At 37.9% G+C, this 27,625-nt stretch overlaps 1 protein-coding gene across 1 annotated transcript; it reads left to right on the plus strand.

Moving 5' to 3' along the window:
* Positions 1-386: 386 nt before the first annotated feature.
* Positions 387-3,509, plus strand: LOC149553399 (uncharacterized). The gene is made up of 2 exons (XM_089788863.1): positions 387-1,483; positions 2,316-3,509. The coding sequence occupies exons 1-2, from the start codon at positions 495-497 to the stop codon at positions 3,379-3,381; spliced, it is 2,055 nt and encodes a 684-aa protein (XP_089644989.1). The 5' UTR covers positions 387-494; the 3' UTR covers positions 3,382-3,509.
* Positions 3,510-27,625: the final 24,116 nt, after the last annotated feature.

Genomic DNA, 27,625 nt, shown 5'->3' on the forward strand with positions numbered 1-27,625 from the left:
CTACAACAAGTCAAATTGTGATATTGCTATCAGATTTAACTCTGTAGTTTTTGAGTCAAACTCGTTGACCTGTGTTTCATGAGCAGTGATTCACAAGAGTCCATCTCTCATAAAAAACATGGAACACTTAACACTCATTGGACCTACGTGATGCTCACAGAGGTGAAATATCAAGACTTCCCGAAAGATTACTACTCCCGCTTGAACGCGCTTACATTTTTTTATACAAATAACACCAATATGTTAGAGCGTGCATTTATGGCTCAAGATTGTGGGTATAGTTCGGCCGTGATAAAAAATGGAAATAAAAAACAAAAACCGACCTCTTTCAAATTTTCCTGCCTGTGGAGGCAAATCAAACTTAAAAAAAATGCAGTCCAAAAGTTGCAGCCGAAATCATCGATGAAATCGTTTACGATCCGATGATCACGAGTTCGAGACTGTAATGTTCTCTGCTTCTCCGTTCTGATCTAATTCGTGGAACGCCCTCAGGAATGGCGGCTTTGGCCAGGGTTTGGGCGGCCCTTCTACTAACCCTCATCATCACAACAAAGGCAGCAATTACTGCAGCAGCAGCGCCGTCTATATATGGCCTGGACGCGGCCGTTTCCCAAAAACGAAAAGCCGATCCGCAGGGCATGAACGACACGTTCCTGAGCCTTTCGGCTTCCATTAAAAAATCCCTGGCCCATCCAGCGCACTTCAACACTCCCGAGCGCATCGGCTATCTGAGCTCCTTACATGTTCTTCTTCCAGTCCATGTCAAACTGGTGGGCTTCGAAAATGACGAGCCATGGCAGCTGCAGAAGCACATCAACACCTACATCTCAGCCATTTACTCCGACTCGCGAGTCTATGTCATCGGGGGTTCCGATGCGGAACCTCATGACCTGATGGTCCGCAGCAGGCTTGCCCTTGACGTGACAAAGCTGCCCCCGAGGGGGCTCAATGACCGCTTGAGTGATGCCATTCGCTCTAATATGGAACCCTCCTCGCCGGTCATGCGATCGAATCTCCACTCCGTGCCCTACGCAGCCGTGGACGACATAATTCGCAACGACATGGAGTCTTCTTCCTCATCTTCAGAGGCCGCATACGTTATCTACCTGTTGAATCTCAAGGGGCAGGATAAGCCGTATGCGTATTCCTATTCGGCAAAGGATTCGTCGCCTGGTTTCTCGAAGTGCCTGGGGACGCTGTGGATGGGCAGAAAGCGTTACCTTTGGGTGGATCTCAAGGCAGGTCCTGTAGACTACGGCCCTGCGCTTTCTGGCGAGGGTTTGCTGCCGCGCGGCGAGTTTCATCCCTTGGCAACCATGCATTCTGCCACCAAAACACAGAAGGACTTTTTGGCGGATCTCGCGTCTCTCATCTGGTCAGCCGTTGGGTTTCTCTTCATGCCGGCGCTGCGGATTCCCGTCTACTATGAACCGGAATTGCTCGTGCAGTTCATCCATATTCATGATGAGCGGGACATTGACAAGTAAGGATGGTTTTCTATCGTTTTCCTTCATTTCAGTTTTGGTATTTCAATATCTACACAACAGTGTTTATGTTTTTTCTGCTTCATTCTGTGTTGACCTTGCAAGATTCTGAAATCTTGCGGAGATGCTTTTGAGAATCTCACTGTTGATGCCACAAGCTCGCAATAGAAATACATCTATTTTCTTTAAGAACTCTCTCAATTTCTAGTAACAAGCATAAAATGGTTTCAGGAAATTGAAGAACTACCACCATGAATGAGAAATTAAGGTTTCTGATTCTTTTCTCTTAAAAAATGCATAATTTTGTTTGTGGGACAAATCTAGAAATTAAGGGTTCAGTTTCGTTTACTCACAAATTGTCAAATTTCTCAATGATAAACATGAAGAAATGTAGGATTCAATTTTTTTCTTTAATATTTGAAATTCTATTCCAGATTTCAGAATGAGATGCATTAAGAATTTTAGAGAATTCCATCTTTATTTCTTTAGGATTTGTAAAATGTGGGTCGAGAAATTTAGAATTTTCAATTATCTTTAATGATTTTGGAAATACCTCAATAAAATACACTGAAAATTTAAAATTCAATTTTTTTTCTTCTTTAAGAATTTATAAAGTTTCTGTATATAACATTAAGAAATTTACTGTTCAGACTACTCTATTTCAAAACCTGTTAGATTTCTGTGAAAAATATATTAAGTTATCTAGACATTATTTTTTGAGGAAACTGAAATATGATTTTTTAGACAAAATAAAAATTGACAGTTAACATGCCGTTAACGATTCTCAAAGATTTTTGAAATGCTAAAAAGTTAAAAACCTGTGTTTGACAGGCGGGGTCTGGATTGGGGGGCCATTGAGGACACCTTTCTAACAGAGGCTTCCAGAGGCCTTCTACTCAGTGAGCAGAAACTGAAATTCAAGAAGTACAGTGTTCAATTCTCAGCTTGTCCTGCCTGTGTTGCTGCCGTATATCAGTCCACTAGGTCTTATACTTCAAGGTTTTTGTTTGATAACTATACCCTTCTTGTTAGTGAATATTTGGATTCCAAAGCCCTGCATCAATCCCTGAAACAGGTTCATGATGACCTGGCCACAATAGCTGGCATTGGCCCTGATGATACTTATGGAAAAACTGTACCAGTATATGTACTTGATCTTGGCCATGATAGACCCCTCTTGCTGGACCGTTTCCACCAGGCAATTGCATTCAGAGATATGGTGGTTGCAGTGAGATCCAGATCTTCTCAGACTGTGAGTGATTACAATTGCAATGGCCGTCATGTTATAACCCATACCCGTATTTTGGAGAGGCCAATTGTTGGTGCCCTTTTGCAAACTATGTGGGGTGTGGCACCAACACATTTGAGCTGGAGTCCAAAGCATAACCATACCCTGGTAGATTATACTTGGAGTGTTGGTCAGACACCATTTGGGCCCTTCTCAGAGAGCATGTCACTGTCATTTGTTCAGAAAGATGCGGCACCAAGGAATGTCCTCTTGACTACTTTGAATTCAACAATTTCCAGTGCAATTGATGTGCTTAGATATGTTATTGATCATGGAGGGGAGAAAAAGCTTCTTGGGCACAAGAGGCATATCGAGTTTACACAGAGATGGAATCTATTAGAATACAAACTGGAAAAGGCAGTGTCAGCATTATCTCATTTTGATTTTGATTCAGCTCTATATTTCATCCGGTCCTCAGATCATGATCTTTATGCCATTCACACACTTTTTTACCAATCTGCATTAGAACTAGAGGCTACACTTGTTTGTTTCAAGGATCCTCCTTTTCCCTGGGGTCTTGCCTTTACTTCTCTTGGGATCTGTCTTGTTCTCTTATATGCAGCTAGAAGAAGAGATTGGATTTTCAGGAGTAAAAGGAAGCAATTTTAAGTTCCACCGAAGAGACAATTATAGTGCTGGCAGTTTTTCAAATGAGAAGTTACTTTTAGTTGGCTTGCTGATTGTACTCTGTGCATGCTTTGCAATCTAATAAGAGTGTTCTTTACAAAATTTAAGAACTGAATTGATTCCTTAGCTCCATTCCGTTTGCAAATTTAAATTTTTTTTAACTTCAGGAAAGCATTTTTTGTTTTTGACACAAAATTGAGAACATGTCATTCAGGTCATTCACTCTTGACATTCCTCAATTCTCCTCATTTCTGACCCTGTTGTTTCGTTTCTCATCACTGTTTTCTAGTGTTTAGATGACATCTTTTCTGTTTCAAGAAATTTAGAACAAGTTGTTCATAGTTGATATGTATTTGTTTTTTTCTCGTTTTTTTCTCTATATTTTTTTTGTAAGTTTTTGCTAAACTTTGTCCTTAATGCTGTTTCATTTTTTTTCACATATCATTGACATTAAGGTCAGCCCTATTGACACTTGTAGTTCCATAGAAATTGCTGATTTGGTATAGAATATTACTTTCTTGCATAATCTAACAATGTTCTTTTGACTATATCATTTGTAGTAGTCTTGCTATTGACTAACGTTATTGAAGATCCAATTAAGATATGGCATACAATTGTCTGAGACTCAAATAATTTCCCTTGGTACCTATCATTTGATCTGAGTTACTGGGTTCTTCTCTGCAGGCATGGGTTCTGGACCTGGTTCTGCCAGCTACTGGTCAGTCTTGGCATTAGAACCCTATTCCAAAACCGAACCCAAATCTGAACCAGCAACTTAGATCTTGATGGCTCAAGGACTATGGGAGTTGCATTTGGGTAAAGAGTACATTATTGTTGTATTTTGATGTAACAATTGAAGTTTATACCTTTTAGTCACGTGCCATTTTCATCGAATAATATAGGAATTACTGGAGTTTTGTTTAGAGTTACCACTTAGAATTTATTTTATAAAACACCTTCAGAGGAGAACCAGTTGACAACTATGATACAGCACTTTCTTTGTAGACTGTCAGCTTTTATGTCTGTATTATAGACTATTCAGCTTTTAGGTCTCTATTTTTTTAATTTAATTTGTTCTGTTATTCAAAAACTTCTAGTACCTGCTGCTACCGAATTGCCCTTTTAACATTCTTTCTCGAGCTTGTACAGTATGACAGTACAAATTTAATAAAATGTTCTCCTAGCTGCATCTTATCTACCTTGATGTTATAATTGCATGTTCCATATTTTCTTCTTGGTGTTTTGCTGATAGCTTCATTCTATATTTCAGAGCGTGTTCTTTAGCATAAGAATCTCAGAGGCAAATGGTAGATTTTTAAATAGATTCTTTATAGCCAATTTTAAACCGTAGTTATTGTTAATTTTCAGACCATAGTAAACAGATGTGCACTTACCAAAATAAAATTTAGCTTCTAACTAGAACTTCAATGAAAACAACAAACTTGAGTATGGTAACCTCCAGAGTCCAAACACATGCTCCTGAAACCTATATTAAATTAGAACTGTATTGCACTGAAATATTTTTTCTGTTTTGTGACTTGTCTTCAATATTTTCCTGACACTGAAATTATGTGCCCAAGATCTCTTTTATAGGCTAAGATATAATTTAGGGTTTACACACATTAAGCTGAGATTGAGCACCAAATCTTGAATAGTCTTTTACGAAAAAAGCCAAAGCAAAATATCGTAAAATAAAAAATCATTTATCATCATAAATTTAGGATCCATTGACATATATGAAATGTTGGAATAGTCAGCACTTCCTAAAACAAGAGCTCTGTTTGAGCTTGAGTCCCCGCCTTCTGTGGGGAGTCTGAAGCAGAGTTGTTATATGCTTCAGCAGCTAGATGTTTACATATCTATGGTATGTGTATGAATTTATATGTCTGTGTACTGTATGTACTGGTTTAGCTTTAGATAGCTTGAGATTGCAAACTGCATTGAATTCGGCAGTTTATGAAGCAAATGAACAGGGGAGTAATCCATATATTACACACTTATAATGCAGAAATTCTTTTCATAGATTTTACCACAAATAGAAGAGAAACAGTGTGCGTTCTGCAGACCAAGCACTCCAAATACAAAATGTATTGGAATTTTAGGACACAGTATTGCACACGGCAAATATTTCAGATATTACCTTGCCTGCTTGATTTGATTTTCTGATCAGCAGATGTAAAAGCCGAACATTGTGATCTTTGTTAACATCCACAATTGGGAGCTTTGTAATAGAGTGTGGTTATTTAGAGGAGAACAAAGGGGCTGTGGTCTTGTTGAGTATAGACATGCGAACCACTTAACAAAATGCCCAAATCCAACGCAAATTATAATGGCAACACTTAAGGTTATGCTTACTGAATTTCACACCGGTACTAAGTAAGATCTGGATAGATTTTAGGTTAAAGGAAATTTATTAAAAGGAATAAAATTGCTTTCACAAGTATCCTGAACATGGACAGGCGCAGCTGAGGCTGCTGCCAGACTTTCCCACAAGGCATATAAATACTTGATCAACTTGTCTTTGCATTTGCCCTTCCATTTTTTTGCGCCTGGGTATTAATGAGTTTCAAACCGGTACTGAGCAGCGAAATTGATCTCTACACCCTCAGATAGAGAGGAAGCTTAAATTCTTCATTATTAGACGTTTTATCAATTTAATTTTTCTTGTTTCATTCATAAATTGAATTTTTAATAGAGTGCAGGTGGTGAAAATGCTTACATATACTCCGCAAATAAATGGACAAAGGAGTTGGAGCCCATCGATGACAACACTAGATTAATTGCACAAAACTACTCTAGTCAATTGCTTAATATTCTGAAAAAGGGATTTTGGGTAGATTGGGAAACAGATGGGCATCAGCAAATCTGCATTCACAACATCTTTTTTTTTTTGTTCACATGTTGAATATCTGTTCAACCAGACTCATCCAAGACCAGCTGAGGTAAGGGTTTTGAATTTGTGAACAGAGATATTCCTGGATCAGGAATGCAGGAATGGGGGAACACTGCAAATGGAGGCTATTTTATTTACATTTTTCCTGATCTTTTCAGTATTTCACAATGGTGCACAAGAATACCAGGGATGAATTAAATATGCATGCTTGGACTAAAAAATGCAAAATGCAAAATGTGAGCAGTTGTACAGGCTGAAGGAATGAGGTGACGGCCTATTGCGTCTTTGGCTTGCTGTTACAGTTTGCGCGTTTCAGAATTTGCAGGGGTTTGGTGATCTATTTTCTTTGGGGGAAGAGAACAAGGGCGACTATGCAGAGATGCTTTGTAAGCTGCAATTAAAGCCGGTGAGCGAGGGTTATTACCTATGTGATGCAGGAGCATCTTGCATTCTAAATAAAGGGGGCATGTTGAAAGTAAATTTAAAAAAAAAATAAAAAATTGTGGAGGAGAGAGAAAGTGACAAAAATAGAAAGAAAAAAAAAGAAAGAGAAAAGAGAAAAAGATGAATTTCTATTTTCAAGATGCATAGGCGGTGTAAATAAAAAAAATTAAAAAATAATTGTCATTCCATTTATCGAAGTGTGTAGGTGGCATCTTAGAAGCTTGTGGAAAGTTATTTAAATCATGCATTTAATATTTGTTGTGATCCATAAGGGAAATGTAATTTTCTAATTGGGCCACATAGTGGTGCTTAGTTGTATTTGGGTGAGAATTTAATATTTATATTAAAGTAGTTGTATTGGTTGTGTTTGTAATGTCTTGGGTTGGAAGTGCCTATTTAAGCAAGGCTTATGATCATTTGTAATCAAGTTCGGGAAGTAGAAGTCTTCAAGTGTAGTTTCTTATAGAAGCTCTTGGTGTACAAGTTAGTTGGAAGCTCTTGGTTTGGAAGCTCTCTCATATTGTACGAATTTAGAGTTCTCTTATTTGTAGTATATTGCAAGGATTTTCAAGTATAATAAAATTGCTTGGGAAGCATTTTGTTATCTCTCATCTCCATATTGTTGCATTCTTGGTTATGAGCTGGTTGGGTGGTGTGGCCATTCATCACTATGTTCCCCTTGAATTTTTGGCACGCGGACGGCGGGACGGGTTTTTAGGATAGTAATTTTTTTTGGCGATTTTGAGGCGGGGGGGGGTTGGGGGGAACGGGGGGCGTGGGGGGACGACAAACAGGATGGCTAATATATATAGGAAAATTTTAAAATATCCATTGAAATTTGCAAATATACATGTCATTCATATGAAACTAAACACACAGTATGTCATTTAAACATTATAGAATCATAACATGCAACATTTGAATGCCATCTAAGAAATAATATCTGATTTCAGTACTCAATTGTCAAAATGCATATCAATATCAGTGAACAATATCATAATGATAAACATGATAAATCTAAATCGAAATATGCTTAAAGCTATATGCCCAAAAGCTAGAGGGCTGCCATAAAATAATAAGTATCAATGTATCATAATCATGTTCACGTCCAACATAAAAAACATAACATAGAAAAATAAAACAAACTGTTGCTCCTATCATGCCTCTATCGCATTTGGAGGGGTGAGGCTTCTTGGTGTTTTGAAACGTTACGGTTTCAAATTACTCTGATGAGAACAAAATACATCTACGGGTAACTACTTCCCATCGGCAACATATTCTTTCAGACAACATGCAAACTATAAGGCTAGATCTTCCTCCTACTTCAGACTTTGCAAAACCTAGGCGGGTGGACTTATTAGATTATTCATATGGTACCAGTATTCAAAGCATAGACTAAATTTAAACAAAGCAGATTAAACACTTATATCTTTTGTACTTATGCAAAGATCATAGACATGAAATAGCTAATGACATGACCTAAGAAATTGATAAGCTAAGTGAGGGCATCCTTTAGCTTTTAAACGGAAAGGGACATGGATGATTATAATGTTGATTTCAACAAATCCCCAAATATGCAACAATAAAAACAAGTTAATTTTGTAGTTGATCAGTGCCTTATCCATTGGGTAGTTCCACAAATTATACACATACATCTATGATATCATTGACATATTCCATAGTATCATATCTATCTCATCACTTTATGAATTAGACATTGGTGTTCATAAAGATTTCATTCTCATGAAGTATCCTTCTCAAATAACCAACAACCTTGTCAAATACATTAAACATTTACTTGGCTATTTATTCTAGCAACAAAATAAATTAGAGATTAAATCTCATTAAGGTTTCTCTTGATCTAGAATCTGTTGAAGATATTTTTCATACGGCAGAAGAGCTTTCCTCTCTTGCTGCCATTTTTCGCTTCCGAGGTTACTAACCCTCTCTTGCTGATCTACATGTCTGGATCTCCAAGAACTGGATGCCTCTTATAGAAAATAATGTCCACATTTTCCCGTGTGCAAAAGGTTTTTTTATAGCTAAGTTTCAAAGTTCTGATGACAGGAAGATTATTTTGTGTTACAATAATTTTTTTTGGCAGGGCAGATTTCCTCTTATGGCCAAACCATGGCACATGGATTTTGATCCACTCTCAGAATTCTTTAATAAGTTCCCTATTTGGATTCAGCTTCCTAATCTTCCGATTCATCTTTAGCAGATTCGGTTTTTGAAACTATTGGTAATGCTATTGGTGATTTTTTATATGTGGATGCTGACATTTCAGATATTCTCTATTCGATCAGTGCGCGCTTTCTTATAGACTTGGATGTTTCTAAGGGCTTTCCTGAGGCGATTTGCTTGGACTCCCCGAGGGGTTCTTGGACATAAATGTTGGATTTCGAGGGTATCCCTTTTCGTTGCAGGAACTGCCACTTGACAGGGCATATTGTTGCCCATTGTGCTGTTGGGAAATCCAAGTCTAGACGACCACCTTCTTGGTGGTCTGGGGCCTCCTTTGAGCACTACGCGGTGAAACAATCCTGGGCTGCTCCTGTGGATTCTAAGGCTGAAGCTAGTGTCCATTCTGAGCCGGTGGTTGAGGTGGATGCTTTGGTGAATTCCCTGGATGCTCCTGCGGATGCTGTGGCTATGGATTGTGTTCTTCTCTTCCCTTGCTTCGGATGATCCTCCTAGGGACCATATGTCATCTGATTCTCACAGGGAGTTTGATGCGGCTTTTGTGTCCCCTGGATTCCTCGGGTCATCTTCTAAAGATTGAGTTGCTAAGGCAACAAAGTTTGAGGATGGTTGGATTGCTATTAAAAGGAAGAAGACTAAGTCTTCTGCTCCCCCTTTAAATATGATCCTTTGGTCGCGTAAGGACAACTTCAAATCAAAAAGAAAATCTTATGCTCCCTTATGCTGACTAGTTTTTTAGTGATGGTGAGCTGGCCGAGTTTCTGGTTTGCTGGAAATTGGTTTGGGAGGTTTGTCAGGTTGCTTTGTTCCAGTCTGTCGACTTTCTAGGTTCCATTGTTCTTATGGTTGATTTTTCTGGCCACATCTGTTGGTCTCAAGTCCCTGTAAAACCTGGTTTAGTTGTTTTGCTGGTTTCAGGTCCTTTTAAAACGTGGGTGTGCTTAATGGTTTATCTTTCTTTTTGTTGTAAAGGGTTTAGGAACCCCTTCAAAACCTGCTTTTACCTTAATCTAAAACAAAATATATTAGACATACAACTTTATGGGGATGCAAATGCGTCTAAGTTCTTTGTCCCTAAACCACATAACATCACAGATTACAGAGATAGGAGACGAGAATCAGAATGGAATTAAGAAGATTCTTGCTCATTTGTATTCATTTCATTTAAATTATACATTTAGATGCATGTAGACAATTCATAAAACCACTAAATAGATCATAACTATCTATACTAGCTTAACTATTGTTGTTCATACAAGAGAAATATGCGTAAGGATGTGGTATCACAATGATGAAAACACATCAAAACTGGAGCTCTAGTCTCACAAATTTGAGAAAACTCAAGATTGGAACCAACATGGTATCACAACAATGAGATTTTTTCTTCAACGACTAAAACCCTTACAATGAATCAGAGAGAGAGATATAAGAAAAGAATGAAATTTCGGATCTAATTTGGAAGTGACATGTGTCCACTTGAATCTTCATTCCCTGCTATGGTAAAACATCTCTCATCTTTTTATAATTGAAATCTGATATGATTCTCATCATTGTTATGTAACAAACTTGAAATATCTCTTCTTCAATGATGAAAACCCTTGTATTGCCAAAATATCTGAAATGTGTTTGAAATGCTGATAATACTTTGATTCAACTAACTTGGAGGTGACAAAATTCGCCTCTAACTGCATTCATATTGCCTCTTATGTTCATCTAGTTCACCATTTCATCATACGTCAAATTTGAATTGCCCTAACAAAATGAAACTGAAAAATGGGTATCTGAGACAAAACCTCGCAATACTCAAAATTGTGGCTTCCTGTGCAAAAACAAACTATAAAAATGGAAAGTTTGTTCTCCTGATTGCGGTGATATATAATAGTGCTATATCCGTTTATTGGAAATGCCCAGAATCACATTTTGAAAATCAAGCTCCTGTCATGGCTTTCTGGTTTGCATTTGCATTTTAAATTTTTATCTTGTTTCTAAAGTTAAAACTTTATGCTATAACTTTCGTTATATTTAAAATACCTGTGTATGTGCCTTTTGTGAAGAAAATAATAAAAATTGATTTTTTCCATTTTAAATTTTCCTTCCATTTTCAATCTGGGTCAAACTAGGTTTGACCAATTGGACACATGTCACCACCAGATTGGTCTATCTTTGCACAATCATTTGACATCGCCATCTAGGCACCATGTGTCACTGTCCTAGTGGTCCTTGTCTTGCCACTTGGCAACCTCTGATTTGGTCGCCATGTCGCCATCCTACTCAACACAGTGCCACATCATCACGACATAGCAACGTCACGACACATGGCACCTCCTGCCACATCGCCTCGTCATCCTGCCATGTCACTAGTCACTATGTTGCTATCCACCTCAGCATGGTGCCACATCATCGCGACACAACGATGTCTTGACACGTGACATTATCTGCCATGTCATCACCTCAAGAAACGTGCCACATATGAAGTTCCTTGCCACGTGTCATTGTTAGATTCGTTGTTCTGGCTTGCCACGTGTCTCCTCCTAATTCGTCCATATAGGTCTAGTCATAGCCACATCATTTGATGACATCATTGTATTCGTTGAAAATTATTCTAAGCGCCCAATCCCCTGGGGTCCACCACATGAGGTTGGGCTTCCAAAATCCCCTGTGTCTCTTAGACACTTAGGTAGTGAGCGATCGTGCATTTAAATATTTAAAAAAATGTCCCAAGGTCAATGTGGGATATTGTTCTGCGCTATTATTTTATTTGCTCGTAGTTTTTTCTTCCATCCAATGTCCTTTTCACCATGCACCACCTTCTATTTCCTCCTTAGCTAAATTTGGTACCCGGAGTAGATCATGCCATGGTGTAGTCACTACCATGTTTCAAATTTTCTTCTCTCAAGGGAACAAGAGAGGGTTTGGAATGCGCAATCTGCTTGAATGCATTTGAAGAGTCTGGGCAGGATGTTGCAAGTTATAGAGTTTGCCAAATTTGATAGGATGTCTCAAACATATGAAGAGGATTGTAATCATAAGTCCCGCAATGTCCATAGGCTACCTGAAGATTTTTGCAATCTACAATCACTTGAATACATGGAGTTAAGTTCATGTGTAATATTATAGTCGCTATAAGTTTATGTGTAATATTATTGTTGCTACCTAGCATATTTGGAGATTTGAGAAAACTGCGACATCTAGACTTGTCTTCCTGCGAAAAGTTATCTTCATGCTACAACTATTTCATTCCTTTTTTATTGGGATTGGGTGGCCCCTACAATTTTATAGGTGAAGCGCCTTTAGGGAGAGATGAGTACTCTTATCTCGTAGGGCGTTCTTGTTCAGAATGATATGATCCTACTATTAGATGGCCTCTCAATTGAGGGAAGAACCTATCCGGGGTGTTGGATTTGACTTCATCTCTGCATAAGCATCACCCGTAGGGGCATAGGCGACATCCCCAAATTCACCAATTCAACATCACAACGGACCTGACAGAATGCCGTATGGAGCTACTTGACGAGCGGATAGAGGCTAGCTTCACCAACAATATATTCGGTTGCCCTACCATTCTATAGGCTAGATTCCCCCATAATGGCCCTTTTGGAGTCTGTTTAAAACCGCTCTCCCTCCAACCTTGTCTTTCCTCCAGCTTGCGGGTCCCTTAGCAATGTCCTCACACTAGTCAATAGTTCCCCTGTTTTTATGGAGGAAAAACTTCACCCACACCTTCTATGCAATTCACAAACTCTTCCATCCTCGCCACTGTTCTTTGTAACATAAGTGGTATTCATCTATCTTTAATATGTGGCTATCTCCATCTGTTTCCAACGCCCATCGACGCTTGAGCTCCTCAACCTCTTGGACTTTTCTTTTGAGCTGAGTTGGATTCCAACTCTGACTCTAGGAAAGGTTTGTTAATTGTACATTGGAACCTTTGATTTTTCTCCTTTGCAAATCACAACCCCTTGAGAATTTCCATTCTTAAGTTTGTAGACTTCTCCATTCACAATCACCCATGCCTTGATGAATATTTGATCAATCCTGAGGTCATCGGAAACAATCCCATTGTGGAAAGGACACTAGTGAAGCTCATTTAAAAAAATGTAACCATTTTTGTTCTCATCAAAGGCTCTGAACACCTCCATCAAATCCTTAGACACTTCTTTTTATCTTTTCCATTGAAGATGGATTAAATAAAGCCAACAAATTTCTCAAATTGTAGGTTCTCTTGGAGAAGGTCATTGAGCATAAGCCTCACATATAATATTTTATTCATACCCCAAGTTATCAAGCCAACAGATAATACATCAAAACAAAAAAGGATATGTGCTTTACTAGAATGATAAACGCATTCACATTTTCACTTTGCCACCATTCAATCCCCCTTTTAAAACATCGATGTCTCAACAATCGAATCGATGTCTCAACAATTGAATCGATGTCTCAACAATCGAATGATATTAGTTGGGCCCCAAAGTGGGTCCAGCTAAATTTTTTCCGAATTGAAATGCCTGACAACTCAAATTGGCCTATTGAACTCGTCATACTGACTAGAATCAAGTTTGATGGCTTGAACAATCAATTAAAACTCATTTTATCATTTCTTGCAAATTGTAACTTTCATGCCAAATGGTCTGTAGACTGGCTTTAAAAACTGACAAAAACACCTAACTGGGCTCTGAAAATAGACTTACCGATTCTCTGTTCCACATTCTTGCACCCTGCCAAATCTCATCCCATGACGACTTCGAGATCAAAAGATATTGACTGTCGAAGTTGCTCATTTAAAATTGCCTGCAAGCAAACATGTCAGAAAACCATAAAACGTGTTCAGTTTGGACTTTGAAAATAGGTCAAACTGACACTTGGCGGCACAAAAACTAGGTGATTAGCTTACTGTCATGAGGACAATATAAATCTATGATTAGGGCTCATGAAGGATAACAGGGCGAATTTGGCGAGCGGTCAAAGTGGGCTATTTAGAATTTCAGAGCTAGGAACAATGGTACAAACGCGGTTTTTGCAAACAGAATGGACCTGAGAAAGTGTGTAGATGGATTCGTCAAGATTAGAAAACTAGCACACTTAAAGAATTTTCAGAGTAGAACACAACAGTATAATCCATTTGATCTCACGTATCACAGATTCTGAGTTATGACATCCCAAATAGGGGTACCAATCAATCTACATTTCTTGACACCAGTAAAATTTTACAAATTGCATATGGAATCACATTCAAAAACTGATCAAACGGATTCATCATAAGCTCAAATAAAAAACATAACAATTATTTGACCTCTAAAGTGTAATACAAAAGGAATTATCTCATTTTGGTCAACTGGGTCAAAGTTATAACAAGTCAAACAAGGTTTCCCAGAATTCTGAACAATTTACATCAGCACAACAACAATAAACGATTGACTTTGAGGGATTCAAAACCTATTTAAAACATATCAAAATGACTTGAAATATGAAACATAGGTTCTTTAATATGGATACTAAACACTCCTAGCGAATTGATTCATGAAACATAATTGGGTACAAGATATTCAATTGCAAACTAGGTCTCCTGTCACTGTTTGACACATGCAAAAATGCAGATTTGGACAATGCTTAAAATGGAACTTCACTGAATGACTTGAAATGACAATTTATCTTCATGGAATGCATGAATATGCTGAATGCAAGGTGTTAGAAACATTAAACACCTCTTAGGCCTCAAATGGATAGCCTGGTACACATGCATTAAATGTGCTTATAGGGCTTGATTTTTAGAATAGTACTCAAAATCAGGGCTTCAATTTTGAGTCCCAATAGGGCCCCCTCGACGACCTAGTAAGGAGCCATACAATTATTTTTTTATATTCACTTTTTCATTTTTTTGCATAATTTTTTTGTTAATAATTTTAAAAATAAAAATTAAAAAATTTGGGGATGACTGGTCGTACTCAGTACGGTTGGGGGACGTCTAGGTGTCCCCTTTCCATATCGGGGAGTTTTTTTCCAAACATTCCCAAGTTTTGGGGACGTCCCCTTGTAATTTGCCTTTTTTGGGGATGGCTAGGGGACGTCCCATACCCATCCCCCTGTCCCCGGGACGTCCCTGTTTTCGAAACTCTTGGTTTTAGGTCGGGTACACATCTGCAAGGAATATAGGTTATTATTGTCAAGGGTGTAGTGTCCTAGATACAGTTTATGACTTAGGAGCAAATGTTCCTTTACTTGGGGATTGGACATCACAACTACTAGCCAAATTAGGACCTAAGACACCATTTGATCATCAACCTAGGGACGTTAAACTTGAAATGGGTCAGCATGATATATGTAGTAAGCTCATTTTCAAACAACGATTCTATCTGGGATCGTCCTACTAAAATGTAAATGTTGATTTCACTCCTACTACAAGTAAATGTAGCTTTGTCCCTAGTGACTAAAGGAACAACAAACAACTCTGTGTTTCTATTTGCTATAGAAGCAGTCATGCTAAGCTACTATTGAAAAACAATACATAAAACATAACTGTAACTCAATTGAAAATACTGATAGCTAACCTATGTTACTGGAAATAAAAGAGGACGACTCCTTAAGTGGGCCCCCTTAGGTAATGTCCAGATTAACACAACAGATCTAGATAGAAAACTTCATAACTTTATTGATTCAACAAGGATATTAATGTGCTCACAACTGGATTGCTATTACAAAGTGCTTTAACCTATCATCCTTGTTCGTATAAGAGCAGATAGAACCCTTCTATTCAAGAGTTTTTAACTAATTGTTTCATTGAAACAGAGAAATTTTTAATGAAGATAAGATAAGATAAATTTATTAATGTCCAACAAGAGTCCAACGAGGGTCTAAGGGACTGTAAACAGTACAAAGGGCAAATGCCAACAGGGAGAGCACCAAACGGTGTCCTCTGAAAGAACATGAAAGAAAAACAACAAAAGAACCCAAAAAAAGGAATAACAATAGCTAAGAACTACTAATAAGTGAGAAGTAGTCCATAATGGAAAGGTGGACATTAGGGCAATTAGGTACTTTGGAAGGTTGCCTCTGAGGTCTACTAGAGGGATGTTGCCAAGTGTAATCTCTGTGGGGTCTCAAAGATCTAGTGTGAACTGAGATAGTGCAGAGAGGCTGCTTCGATCCTCAGACAAGAACTGTAGGATTGAAGAAAGAGGTGATGAGTTGTGTAGGGGTCGATGTCAAGAAAAGTTGGAACTATATAGTGTGCTCATGAAGTTGCATGGTCTCCTGAAGGTAGAGTGCAAGACAGTGCTGGTCGATATATCTGAAGAATGAGGGAAGAGACCGACACTCTCTAAACAAATAGTAGAATCTCCCTCGGATCTCATAGTAAATGGGACAACAAAAAATAAAGTGAGACTCGGTTGCAACCTCCCCAATGTGACAAAGTTGATAGATCCTGTCCTCCCTACCAATCTAGTGATCAGTCTAAATACATAGCCGGTGAGATCCCACCCTAAAAGATCCCAAGGAGATGCGAAGAGTGCGAGTCCAATGATGAGTGAGGTAAAAGAGACATAAGATGATCCCATCCTAGACATCAAGAAAGTGCTTAGCATAGAAGGCCATGCGTGAACGGAGCCCACCAGGGGGATTCCTCCAGGTCGTGATAACATACTATCTGTAGATGTCAAGTCTAACATGTTCATTCAACTCTTGCTGAAGTGGAAGAAGTTGGGCTAGAGCGTCTAAAGAAAACTAGAAGGGGGAAGATGATCCAAACTAATACCAATCGAGCCCAAGAGAGCAGAGACCTAGGTGTACCAACAACAAGACCCATGACTAGAGTCTAAACCCACAACCTCCATAGAGGAACAATAAGCCAAGTAGGAATATTTGTGACGATCGTCAGAGGAATCAACGAAGCTCCAGAGTTAGTGAAGAAGCCAAACTAAATCAAAGATGGTCCCCAATTTGAAAGGGTGAGCACCAAACTCAACCAGAACGATGCTGTGTGGTTTGAATTGGTGACATTTGATAATGCGGTGAAGGAAAAGAGTTTGGACTCTCAATAGAGGCCCAGTCAGATTCCAAGAGGGAGGGGCCCTAAATAGTAGAGCCATAGAGGACAATTGGCTTGACCAGGGAGTCAAAAAGAGACATTTTAGTCATGGTGTCTTGGAAGTGGTGTCGAAAGCACTGTCGCTCAAGAATAGCGAGGGAGCTGAGCCCCTTGTTGACTCTGGGCTGCATGGCTGGTCTCAGGCTAAACTGAGGTCCAAAAAACTTAACCCCCAAGTAAGTATATGAAGATGCAATCTCGATCTTGGTACCTTGGAAGTAAAAATGGAGATGTGATGTCCTCAAACAATTGAAAACCATAACTTGATTCTTGCCCAAATTTACAACTAGCTCACGTGAGTTGCAGAAAGAGGCCAAGCCATCAAGGAGCCACTGAAGACCATTGAGAGAAGATGCTAGGAGAATCACATCATCAACAAATAGGAGAATAGAGGTTCAATACTCGATTTAAATAACAACCATTGCTGGGGAGTGAGAAATCATGGAGAAATACCTCAAGCTCGTCGATGTAGATGCCAAAAGAGAGTGCGGGAGAGAGGACAACCCTGTTTCACCCCGATAGCTCTTTGGATAGGATCAGAGAAGCCCTTTGGAGTCTTGAATTTTCTCTCAATGTACTCGTATGACCTCATAATAGTTGTAAGAAGAATCTCTGAGATCCCAATATCCCTAAGACGTTGAAAGAGAGCTGCTTGAGGAATAGAGTCGAAGGCTTTGTGAAAGTTAACAAAAGAACAATAAAATTTTGTCGAGTGGTGGCGAGCCTCCTCAATGATGGCCCGTAAAGTCAAAATGTGATCAGTGGTCTAAAAATCTGAATGAAACCCAACCTGACCTCTAGCCCGATAATGTCGCTAATCGAGCTCACTAGACAAGATACCTAGGCGCTATCTCGCTATGGAAAGCTGCGAGAATCTTAACCATAGCGACATAGTGCCTCAGTGACGCGTGGCACGGATGACATAATGGGTCCACTTTCTCAAAAGGTATCAACAGGTGGCTTGTCTTCTGTGGCAGCTGTCAGGCAGGTCAGAGTACAAAGGCAGATCTTATTGGCCCATCCAATTGACCACGTATGCGGTCTTGCATAGATTTTGATCACCATTAGATCTTCAAGGATCGAGGGCTGGCGCTTCCCCGCATTATCAAGATGAGAGGAGATTAAATAATGCAGAGAAGCGGTTTGGCGACACCTGTCTCAATTGACGTCATAGGCCCACCCTTCCCAAAAGTAATGTTACGACTCATCCTCAATGGCAAATTTTTAGGCGAGTTGGAGTACGATAGGGAGCATCTCATTGGTCAGTCCAGCTGACTTGGCTTACAGTTCTGCAAAGTTTTGAGCATCGTAGATATCAATCTGGATCCACATTAGGCGCTATCGCGCTATGAAAAGCTACAAGGATGATATGCATAGCGCCATAGTGCCCTTGTGCCATGTGGATTAGTGGGGCCAGATCTCACTAGAATGAGGATGCCAAGTTGTGCCAGGTGTGCTGATAGTGTTTCATGGGCCCAGAAGTCTTAAGGAGATAGCGTAGTATACGGCGAGTCTTCACGATCATCAGATCTAAAGAAATCAATGTTGGGCGCTATCTCGCTATGGAAAGTTGTGAGAACATTACGCATAGTGACATAGCGCCTAAGTGACATGTGTCCCAGTGGGTCCGGTTAAGGCATTGATGGTTAGCGGCTGGCACTTATTGTGACTGTCGTAATTAGGGTTTGCAAGTTGGCGCAGTTAGTAAAGAAAGAGATGGTTAACTCAGGAAGACTTTGTAGGGTGGCAAAAAGATAAAAGACTGTTGGTCCATGTGGCTCATTTCGGTGCTAAGATAGGTTGACTTGCTGACTCTGCTGATGCATACACCAAAAAATGATAAGAAATCAGGTTTTTCTGCGCAATTTGATCTCTGTAATCAATCCCAACCAACCCAGAATGAATGTGAGACAAGGAAGAACACTCTACCACCCCTAGTTGATCCTATCTACTTGGTCAGAGCACAATTATGGCACTGTTTCTGTCTTTTTAAGACATTATTTGACACAGAGGGTCGGATATCATTGCATCTGGATCTGTACCCAGATCAGATTTTCTCCATGATTGTTCTCTGCAAGACTTCAATGCAGTGGTTGTAGAATAACTACAGTTAGAGGACATCTCAGTTATGCCTGCACTATAAAAGTAAATTTTGTAGATTTTGTTCGAGTTGATCATTCTCTGTTGTTCTCTGCTGTTGCTCTGCAATCCCAGTGTAAAATTCCCTTTGCCTCTGAACTGCATGATTTGTGCCTTATCTCTTCCAGCCATTGGTGTGAAGTGCAAGAACTCTTTGCCTCCACTAGTGTTTTGTGGAAATCAGTAATCTGCATGACTGTATCCCCTTGGCCTATGAATGATAATATAAGTGAATCTCTCTTCCTTGTGTCATTCGTCTTGGTCTTCTGATCTACATGTGATTATTAGATTAAAGCAAGTCTGAATGTGTATATCTTTAGTTTCATTCTGGTTCAATAGAGCATATATGGGTAGAGATTGGTCTGAACACTCTATTTTGGTGCATTACCTCTTTAGATTAGATTAGGTAGATTTTCTTTCATGCTCTCCTTCTCCCTTTTCCTCTCCAAGAGTAGTTAGGTGCATCTTGATAGTAAGAGGAAGCTGACCTTCTCCGAAGACTCAACCTCACAATTCAAGTCTCATAGCTTGGAGGTTGTTTCCATGTTTCACTAGGTTGTCCTCATGCATAGGCTTTGGACAAGGGTGCAAACCTAAGTGACAACAATACCGTTCAACACAGTTGCATAGAGTTTGGCGAAGGTATGCCCAACCATGATGGTCCTGTAGTTTTCAGGGTTAGAGGCTGGCCTAGATTTATGGATCGAATAGATAATATGTCGTGACCAAGAGTCAAGGAAGTCGACACAAACCACTCGATTAAAGAGCACTGTAATAAAGGGACTCATGATAGTGAGAAAGAAGAAAGAGTTAGATCAGTTAGAGGAATTAAGGAACCATTGCCCTAGATTATTGGATTATAAAGAAGCACTCCTACTAGAGCCATGGTGATCAATAAACCTCCTGTAGAATCCTTTAATGCATTCCAGTAAATGATAGCTAGACCATCCACTACTTCCTTGATTATTTCTGAAGAGTTCCTCTTTGACATAGTCCTATGGTAATCTTTAAGTAGCAACTCAATCTTCTTCTCAACTCTGGTACTTGCACGTACCTAACAAACAATCTTGCAATCTCGGGTTAATTCAACATTAAACCTTACACACGATTCATTGTTCCATCCACATATTAATTCCACATATTAGAGTTAAAGCAATAATTCCCCATAGTGGCTGCATGACTCATAATAATAATGGCTATAAGAAGTTCATAGGCACATGATTTCAAAACACATTCCTTACTATTATCAAAATAACAAGCATTCAACGATGGCATAACATAAAGTTGTAGTTATATTAGCATATGATTCTAATTTAAAAAGTCCACATATTGTCCATAATTAATGCTTAAAAGATTGTAATAGCATAAAAAGGTCTTGAAAAGGTTCTTGGAAGTATATGAAAAACACATTATCTTCTAGCCTAAATATGACAAAATTGGGGTTCATCAAAGGGTTTGCTTAATTTGGACTATGACATTCAACCAACAATTTATTACAGAGGCAAGCTTGTAGATTCCAATGCTGGAAAAACCCTTTGGAAAAATATGCAACTCACATTTTACGCTGCCTTCAATTCAAAGAACATGAAATAATAAATGACGCTCACCTAACATTGCTATGGCTTTTGACAATGGTATTTATTATAATTAATACAAACTTATTTGCGTCCATTTTTCTTTCCTATTTTCACAATTAAAAAAGAAAACCCTAGCGAAATTCCTTTGAACCAACAGAAAATTAGAATTTAGATCACATAAATAGATTTTTAAAATTATTCATGTCTAAACCTTTAGATATGACAACTTGCCATAATTTAAACTAATTCAGTGCCCCTACCAAAAACATAAGTACTTATTGCCTTATGTAAGGCAAGTATTAATAATCTATAAACAAAAATAAAGTCTTCAAAGTTACCACTATAAGGACCAACATGCTAAAAAGAAAACTAATTTTATTACGTCTCAGCATTCAATTAAGGACAAAAGTTTTAACAATAAAATCTCTTTATCGTATTTTTTTATGAGAATAGTAGGTAGGCAAGATATTTGGAAAACTAAGACTACGTGAGGCAAGTGTTGTTCATTGAGCCAAGTCTTTTTCATAGCATTTTAAATTTTGTCTAGAAGGAAATAACATCAAATGACTACTTGGAATGATCATCAAACATTGGATTCTCAGATTTTGGCTCCAACATTCAATTTATATTTAACTTAATCTATATATTTTTTCAAGTAATTTGTAAAGCCAAATAGCTTCATAACTAGTAGATTTTGTTGTTACCATTTTTGTTGAACTAAGATTGCATGTAGTGACTCTCATGGTTGTTCTTCATGACATCTTGATTGTTGGGGCTTAGATTTATCATGCTTGTATTGTGTGATCATGTTGGACTGGTGTGAGGTTTGTTACCTTTAGGGTGATCTGATTTATGTCGTAGCATCGACAAGTAGTTATGCTTTATAGTAGGTTGTGCTATGGATAGTTGTGTACTCGATTCATGATACCTTGTTGTGGCTTTGAGATTGTGGTTGCTCATTTGTGATTGGTTGAGCTAATTGTGTGATTCAATGACCATTCATGTGTTATGGTTTTATATTGGTATTGTGAGATACACCCAATTTAGTTTACTCTTGTAGTCATTCTAAGATTATTGTTGTGGTCATGATGATATTTGGATTTTGATGTGTGTTGATGGTGTCATTGAGGTTTGTGTCAATCGCTACTAGATTTTGATTGTATCATGATGTTATTCTGTGAGTACTTACGTGATGTGATTATTGGTTGCATTGTGCGATACATTTGATTACCACATCCCATTTCGGTTATTGCAACATTGTTGATTTATCTATTATATTATATTGTTTTTAGTCCTTTGACCATATGTGCATGACGATGCCTTATGAGATTTGGTGTATTTTACATTTTAGATTAGTGATTATATATCGCGACGATGATTATCATAGCTATTTGATTGTTGTGCCTTTTATGTTGTTGCATATTCCAATTATTTACTTTTAGTGATTTATGTTTATTTGAATGCTTCTAATTTATCTACAATATCAATGTGATGCTATGATGTGTACCATCTTATAACACAATTGCTATGCATTTTTCCTTTTGTATTGGTATGAGTCACTCATTTGTGAGATATACATGAGTACCACCCCACTGCTTGTTATCATGTATTATGCATGCTTCAACTATTTATATCATGAGCATCTCACTTGATGTTTGCTTGTTTCAATGAACATATATCATACACATTCTACCAAAGCTATATTATTTGAGTATCTTTATCTCCTACAGTGACACATGAGATAGTTGCTTTGACCCCATTCATAATTGAGCCAATATTGTCCTTGTATGGAGGATGTATCCGTAATTGATTATAACCCCCCTATTGCATTTGTGATGAGACCAATGATTGTCTATGCATTAGAGTTACTGTACTTGTTGTAGAATGATTCAAATTAAAATGCTGATTTAATATTTCTCATTAAATAATTTAAATAATCTATTTAAGTGTCTTTTTTGGGAAAGTTCTTTATATCTTTTTAGTGTATTTGTACTCATATCTCACTTTTGACTTGTGAGAATTTGGATTTTGCTCCTTTTTGTGTGTGAAGAAAATCACTCTTTTGTTCCTTGTGTTTGATCTAAGTGTTAGTTTCTTGCATATAACGATATGTTGAAATCATGTTTGAACTTTTCTTTATTGAAGGTTCACCCAATTAAGGGGAATCTCCTTTATTTTCTTTTCTTTCTCGTATTTTATCATTCATATGAGATATAACATTTCACTATTTTTAAATTACTTTGTATTTGCAATAGTTTTTGATAAAGTAAAACATGTTTTGAAGGGTCCTTGAAACCCTTTACACATCAAAATATTTCTAATGGAGCCCATACAAAAGATACAACAGGCCATAGGAGAAATAGGTCAACAACCAAAATAATGTGCCTAGGGTGGCCTCATAGATAACATAGTTCACTTGTGCCACCAAATTACAACTAAATAAAACCATTTAGGACCCTTTAGTCCCAAAAGAGTGAGATCTAAGAATCTAATTAGAGGACTATTGGGAATGTTTGTATTTTTTTTTCTTTAATTCTTGTCCAACCTTCCTCCACCAAAGAAGTCTCCTTCTCCCAAACCAAAGCATCGACATCAGGCCCTACCAGAGAAACATGCAAAACCATACTAGAAAGATTAACCATAGGATCTCGACCCACAAAGGGAGGGGAAACCACTACATCTTTATTCAACAACAAACTAGAAGACTCGTCAGACGGGGCAGAGCTACAGGCACCTGAAGCAACCACAGATGCAAGGGAAACCAAAGGAGCAGGGTCTTCAAGGATAGAGTAATGCTGAACCAAAGCTCCAACCCACCAAGAAGGTCTTTTCTTTGATTTCTTCAGCTCTGTAGGACAACATGTAACCACATGTCTAGTTCTGGAGTAGACCCTACAACAGAAAGGAATTCCTTCATAGTCTAGAGTCTGAATCTAGGAACCATTAGGGACCTCAAGTTTGATCTTCTCAGGGAGGCCCTTCAAAATATCAACCACCATGAGAATGTGAGTGTAAGTAGTATGAAGAATATCCAAAGATTTAGAATCCACCATTTGGAAGTCTACAATAGCATCTCCCATAGCTTCAAGAATCGAATCTAGCCACAGGTGAAGGGGAAGATTTGGGAGCCTGATTCAAAGAGGCATATGAGAAAAAGATTTAGAAGTAGGGTTGAAACCGTCATATGCCAAGGTTTGGCTAACAAAGGGTAACAATCCTCCCGGCTGAAGCAACTACACAAAATAGCCCTCCTATCTTCAACAACATCAAATTTTACTATGAAAAAACCCCTAGCCATAGGGTAAATCTGGATAGATTCAGAAATCAATGGGTCCTAGTGCTTAGAGATCCATGCATGAAGAGCCAGAAGGGAAGGCCAAAAGTCTTGCAATAGTTGAGTGGGTTGAGAATTAGTATTCTCCTATGTTCTTATTTTATTACATCATCTAGTTCGGTGAGTGAGAGTATTTTTTGCTTTCTCATTTTGAATTTTGGGACTTTAGTGTAGTTATACCATCAAATTTCTATGAAGCCCCTGAAAGTGAAATTTTATTTGAAAAATGTGTTGTTGGGTGGATTTAGATATTTGAGTTTTAATTTCATCAATTTATTCAAGGTTTGATTTTTGAGCTTTTTCTTTGTTGCATTGTTTTGTGTGCCATAAAAAATATGTTTATCTTCATGATCAACATGATCCAATTATTGAATTTAGTAGTCTCTGCTACAAAGAGGGATTGTAGAATCATAATGTTCATAGGAAATTCTAGGTATTTTTATATCTCATTTCAAAAATGTCCCTTCAATACTAACCATTTTTTGCACTTAGTTGGATTTCACTAGAATTTGGCATTTTTATGTTTTGTAACTCCTCAATCGATTTTGGGATCTGAGATATGTCTTGGATCAGACCATTTTGGGATTAATGCTCTTGGCAATGAGGTACTTGATACAACATAGTACCTTGAAATCTACAAATGTTGATATGGGTTGGATATTTTTTTTGATGTGGACATTGATATGACTTAGATAAGGATTTCTCAAAGCTACATGGGCCATCATTTTTCATGTGGTGACACTCCCACTCTTAAGTCTCCACACCTTATCAGTATTGAGTAATGACCTTGTGTAGTGAGTATTACATGGTATTCACTTTAGATATGTTGACCCTAAAGACAATCTTGGTATTGTCTATTAGTGCATTTACAACGTAGAGTTGGTCAGTCAACACTACGATTGAGCCACAACAAAAAATGAGCTACAAAGAGTAATAGAGAATAAGTTCAATATGTGCCGATCATATAATAGTTGCCAAGCATTTAGTAGTTGCCAAGATATCTAGAAGGTAACACATGATGTAAGCCGAGTGCCACATGAGTTGAGTAATTTAGAGAGGAAACAACTTAAGCTGAGTATAGTATATGCCAAGGATCAACATGAAGTATCAAGCATGACTGAGCATTAGAGGTTATATGTGTTGAGTTATGCAGTTTGTGTATATGAGTTTGGAATGACACTAAATCTTATGTAAACTATTTTTTCAAGCATGTAATGTGTTTCTACAATTAAGGTGAAGATCAAGGAGGTGATTATGCCTATAATTTAGTATCACTAATCCCTATGCAGTATAAAGAACCAATCAGAAAATATGAGAGCTTAAGTGACAAAAAGGATGAATGAAAATTGTTGATTACGATCTAGAAGATTATTAAGATGGCTATATAAGAAGGGTTCTTAGGCTGAATATGGAGTTGCGAGTTGGAGGAATTCATGTATGCGAAGCTAAAGGAGAATCAATGAGTATCAAGTGTTGAAGGACTAAAGGAAATTGAGCAACGTGGTGAGCAGATATTGCAGATCAGTCACATTGAGGTGATCAAATATTGGAGAGAGAAGAAATGTTATCAAAAAATTAGTTCAGACCAAAGGATCATGGTACTGTTACATTCTAACCAGTGTATCAAGTGAATCTCTTAATAAAGTGGTCCTAATACATCTATTGTAGATCTCCTAATAAAGTAGTCACTTAGATATGAAGTTTAAATCCTTTTGTAAAGGTATACTTAACAATTTTGTATGCTTTCAGCATAGTAGACCCCTCACAAGGTAGATCATTAGAAGTGATCAAATTGTAGCCCTAACGAGCACTTTATTACTACAATAGTGAAGACTTTGTGGGTGCCATACCCACCACAATTTTACCTTCACATTTGAGATCCTGATTCACCCCCTCTCAGCATCTCACTTTCCCATTAGAATTCCAACAAGATATTAGTCCATATGTTGAGTATTTTCCATGTTTGACTGCATTATGTAGAAATGTGTATTGCATTGGGTCACGATGCCTTCTAATGAGATTATGTTCTTGATTGGTGTGTGGGAGAGCCATTCCTTTCTTGTGTGTATTCTTTGTGTTTGTGTACGAGTTACTATCTTTGTGAGTATGGCAAGGCAGGCCTGAGGTTTCACATGGTAGAGTGGTGTTGCCTTGCTATACCACTATTGGGGATTGACATATAGGGATAAATGTTTTCAAGCTACAAGACTTGGAACTTGAGAGCTCACTCAATTTTGTTACATTGATATATTCTCATGTATATTTACTTGATGTTCTTGATTATAGCCTAGATTACCTTATCTATTTCTTTTCTATAATATTGATGCAATCAAGTGATCACCAAATCAATATGCATGTATCAGGTACTCAACATAGAGCTAGATATTTTCTTATTGTACTTTGGTGTTAGCTTATGTTTCTAACATGTCAATTTGTGAGGGCGGGGCAAGTTCACATATCAACATCTATGCTTGCTCATTGGCTTCTATACAAATTAGTGTTGCTGCCTCTTGATTGACATTTGTGCCCTTACTAGACTATAATTTTCTCTCTCAAGTGTTAACCAATAAATAATTGATGTATGTGCAAATAATAAGTGTTTGCAAAATGAGAATCAATATCTTCACTTAGTGTTGTTTTGTAACCTGGTTTGCTAATTGGGTACTTGATTGACTTGTGTTTCTAGGTTTGACTCCCAAGGTTCTATGGATGCTTTTCATATGTTGTTTAGTGATATTTTTTAGTCTCGAAATGGTTTTGACATTTGAGTGCCAACACACTTAACCAATTTCTACCTTGAAGTCGAGTACACTATGTATGCCGAGTCAGAATTCCAACAGGTGCCGAGTGATCTTCAGGTGCCGAGTGACTTCAGGTGCTGAGCATGATACAAGTGCCGAGTAATATATAGGTGCCAAGTCACAGATGATGCCGAGTCACAGATGATGCCGAGTCATAGATGATGCCGAGCAGGATAGAATCACTACATAATCCAAGTGAGCTAGTTTTCTTATATGTGCCGAGCATCAAGAATTAGAAAGTGCCGAGTAACACAGAATGCACATATGAATTTGAGAAGGCATAAAATCATATGTAAACTATTTTTATGGCTGACATATGATGAATCTCGAAGGATCTAAGTGATAAGATCGAATCTTTTGTACTTCCTATGCAATCTACATGCAACCAATAAGAAAAATGGAGAAGGCATGCAACCAATAATAAAAGTGCAAGGAATGAGTGGGAAATAAAGATTCAATATGGATCATAGATCCATACCTAACCTTAAGTCTTCGAGAGTCTTTATAAGGAAGACAAAATCTCATTGTGCATATGAGAAAAGAAGTGTCTGAGGAAAATATAGTAAAATCAGAGTGAATAGTGAAAAGACTTAGAGGAAGAGAGAAACAATTAGATATTCAATTGATCAGAAGAAAGCAAGGGATATGAACAGATATCAGATTTTAGAGAATCAAGATTAGAGAGAACAGATCAAGTTCCTGAATTCAACAATCAAGGATTGTAAGATATCAAGTTTATTATACCTAATACTG

Source organism: Cupressus sempervirens, chromosome 6 (assembly GCF_028749045.1).
Source record: "Cupressus sempervirens isolate cs-2001-9-10 chromosome 6, ASM2874904v1, whole genome shotgun sequence".
NCBI lineage: Eukaryota > Viridiplantae > Streptophyta > Pinopsida > Cupressales > Cupressaceae > Cupressus > Cupressus sempervirens.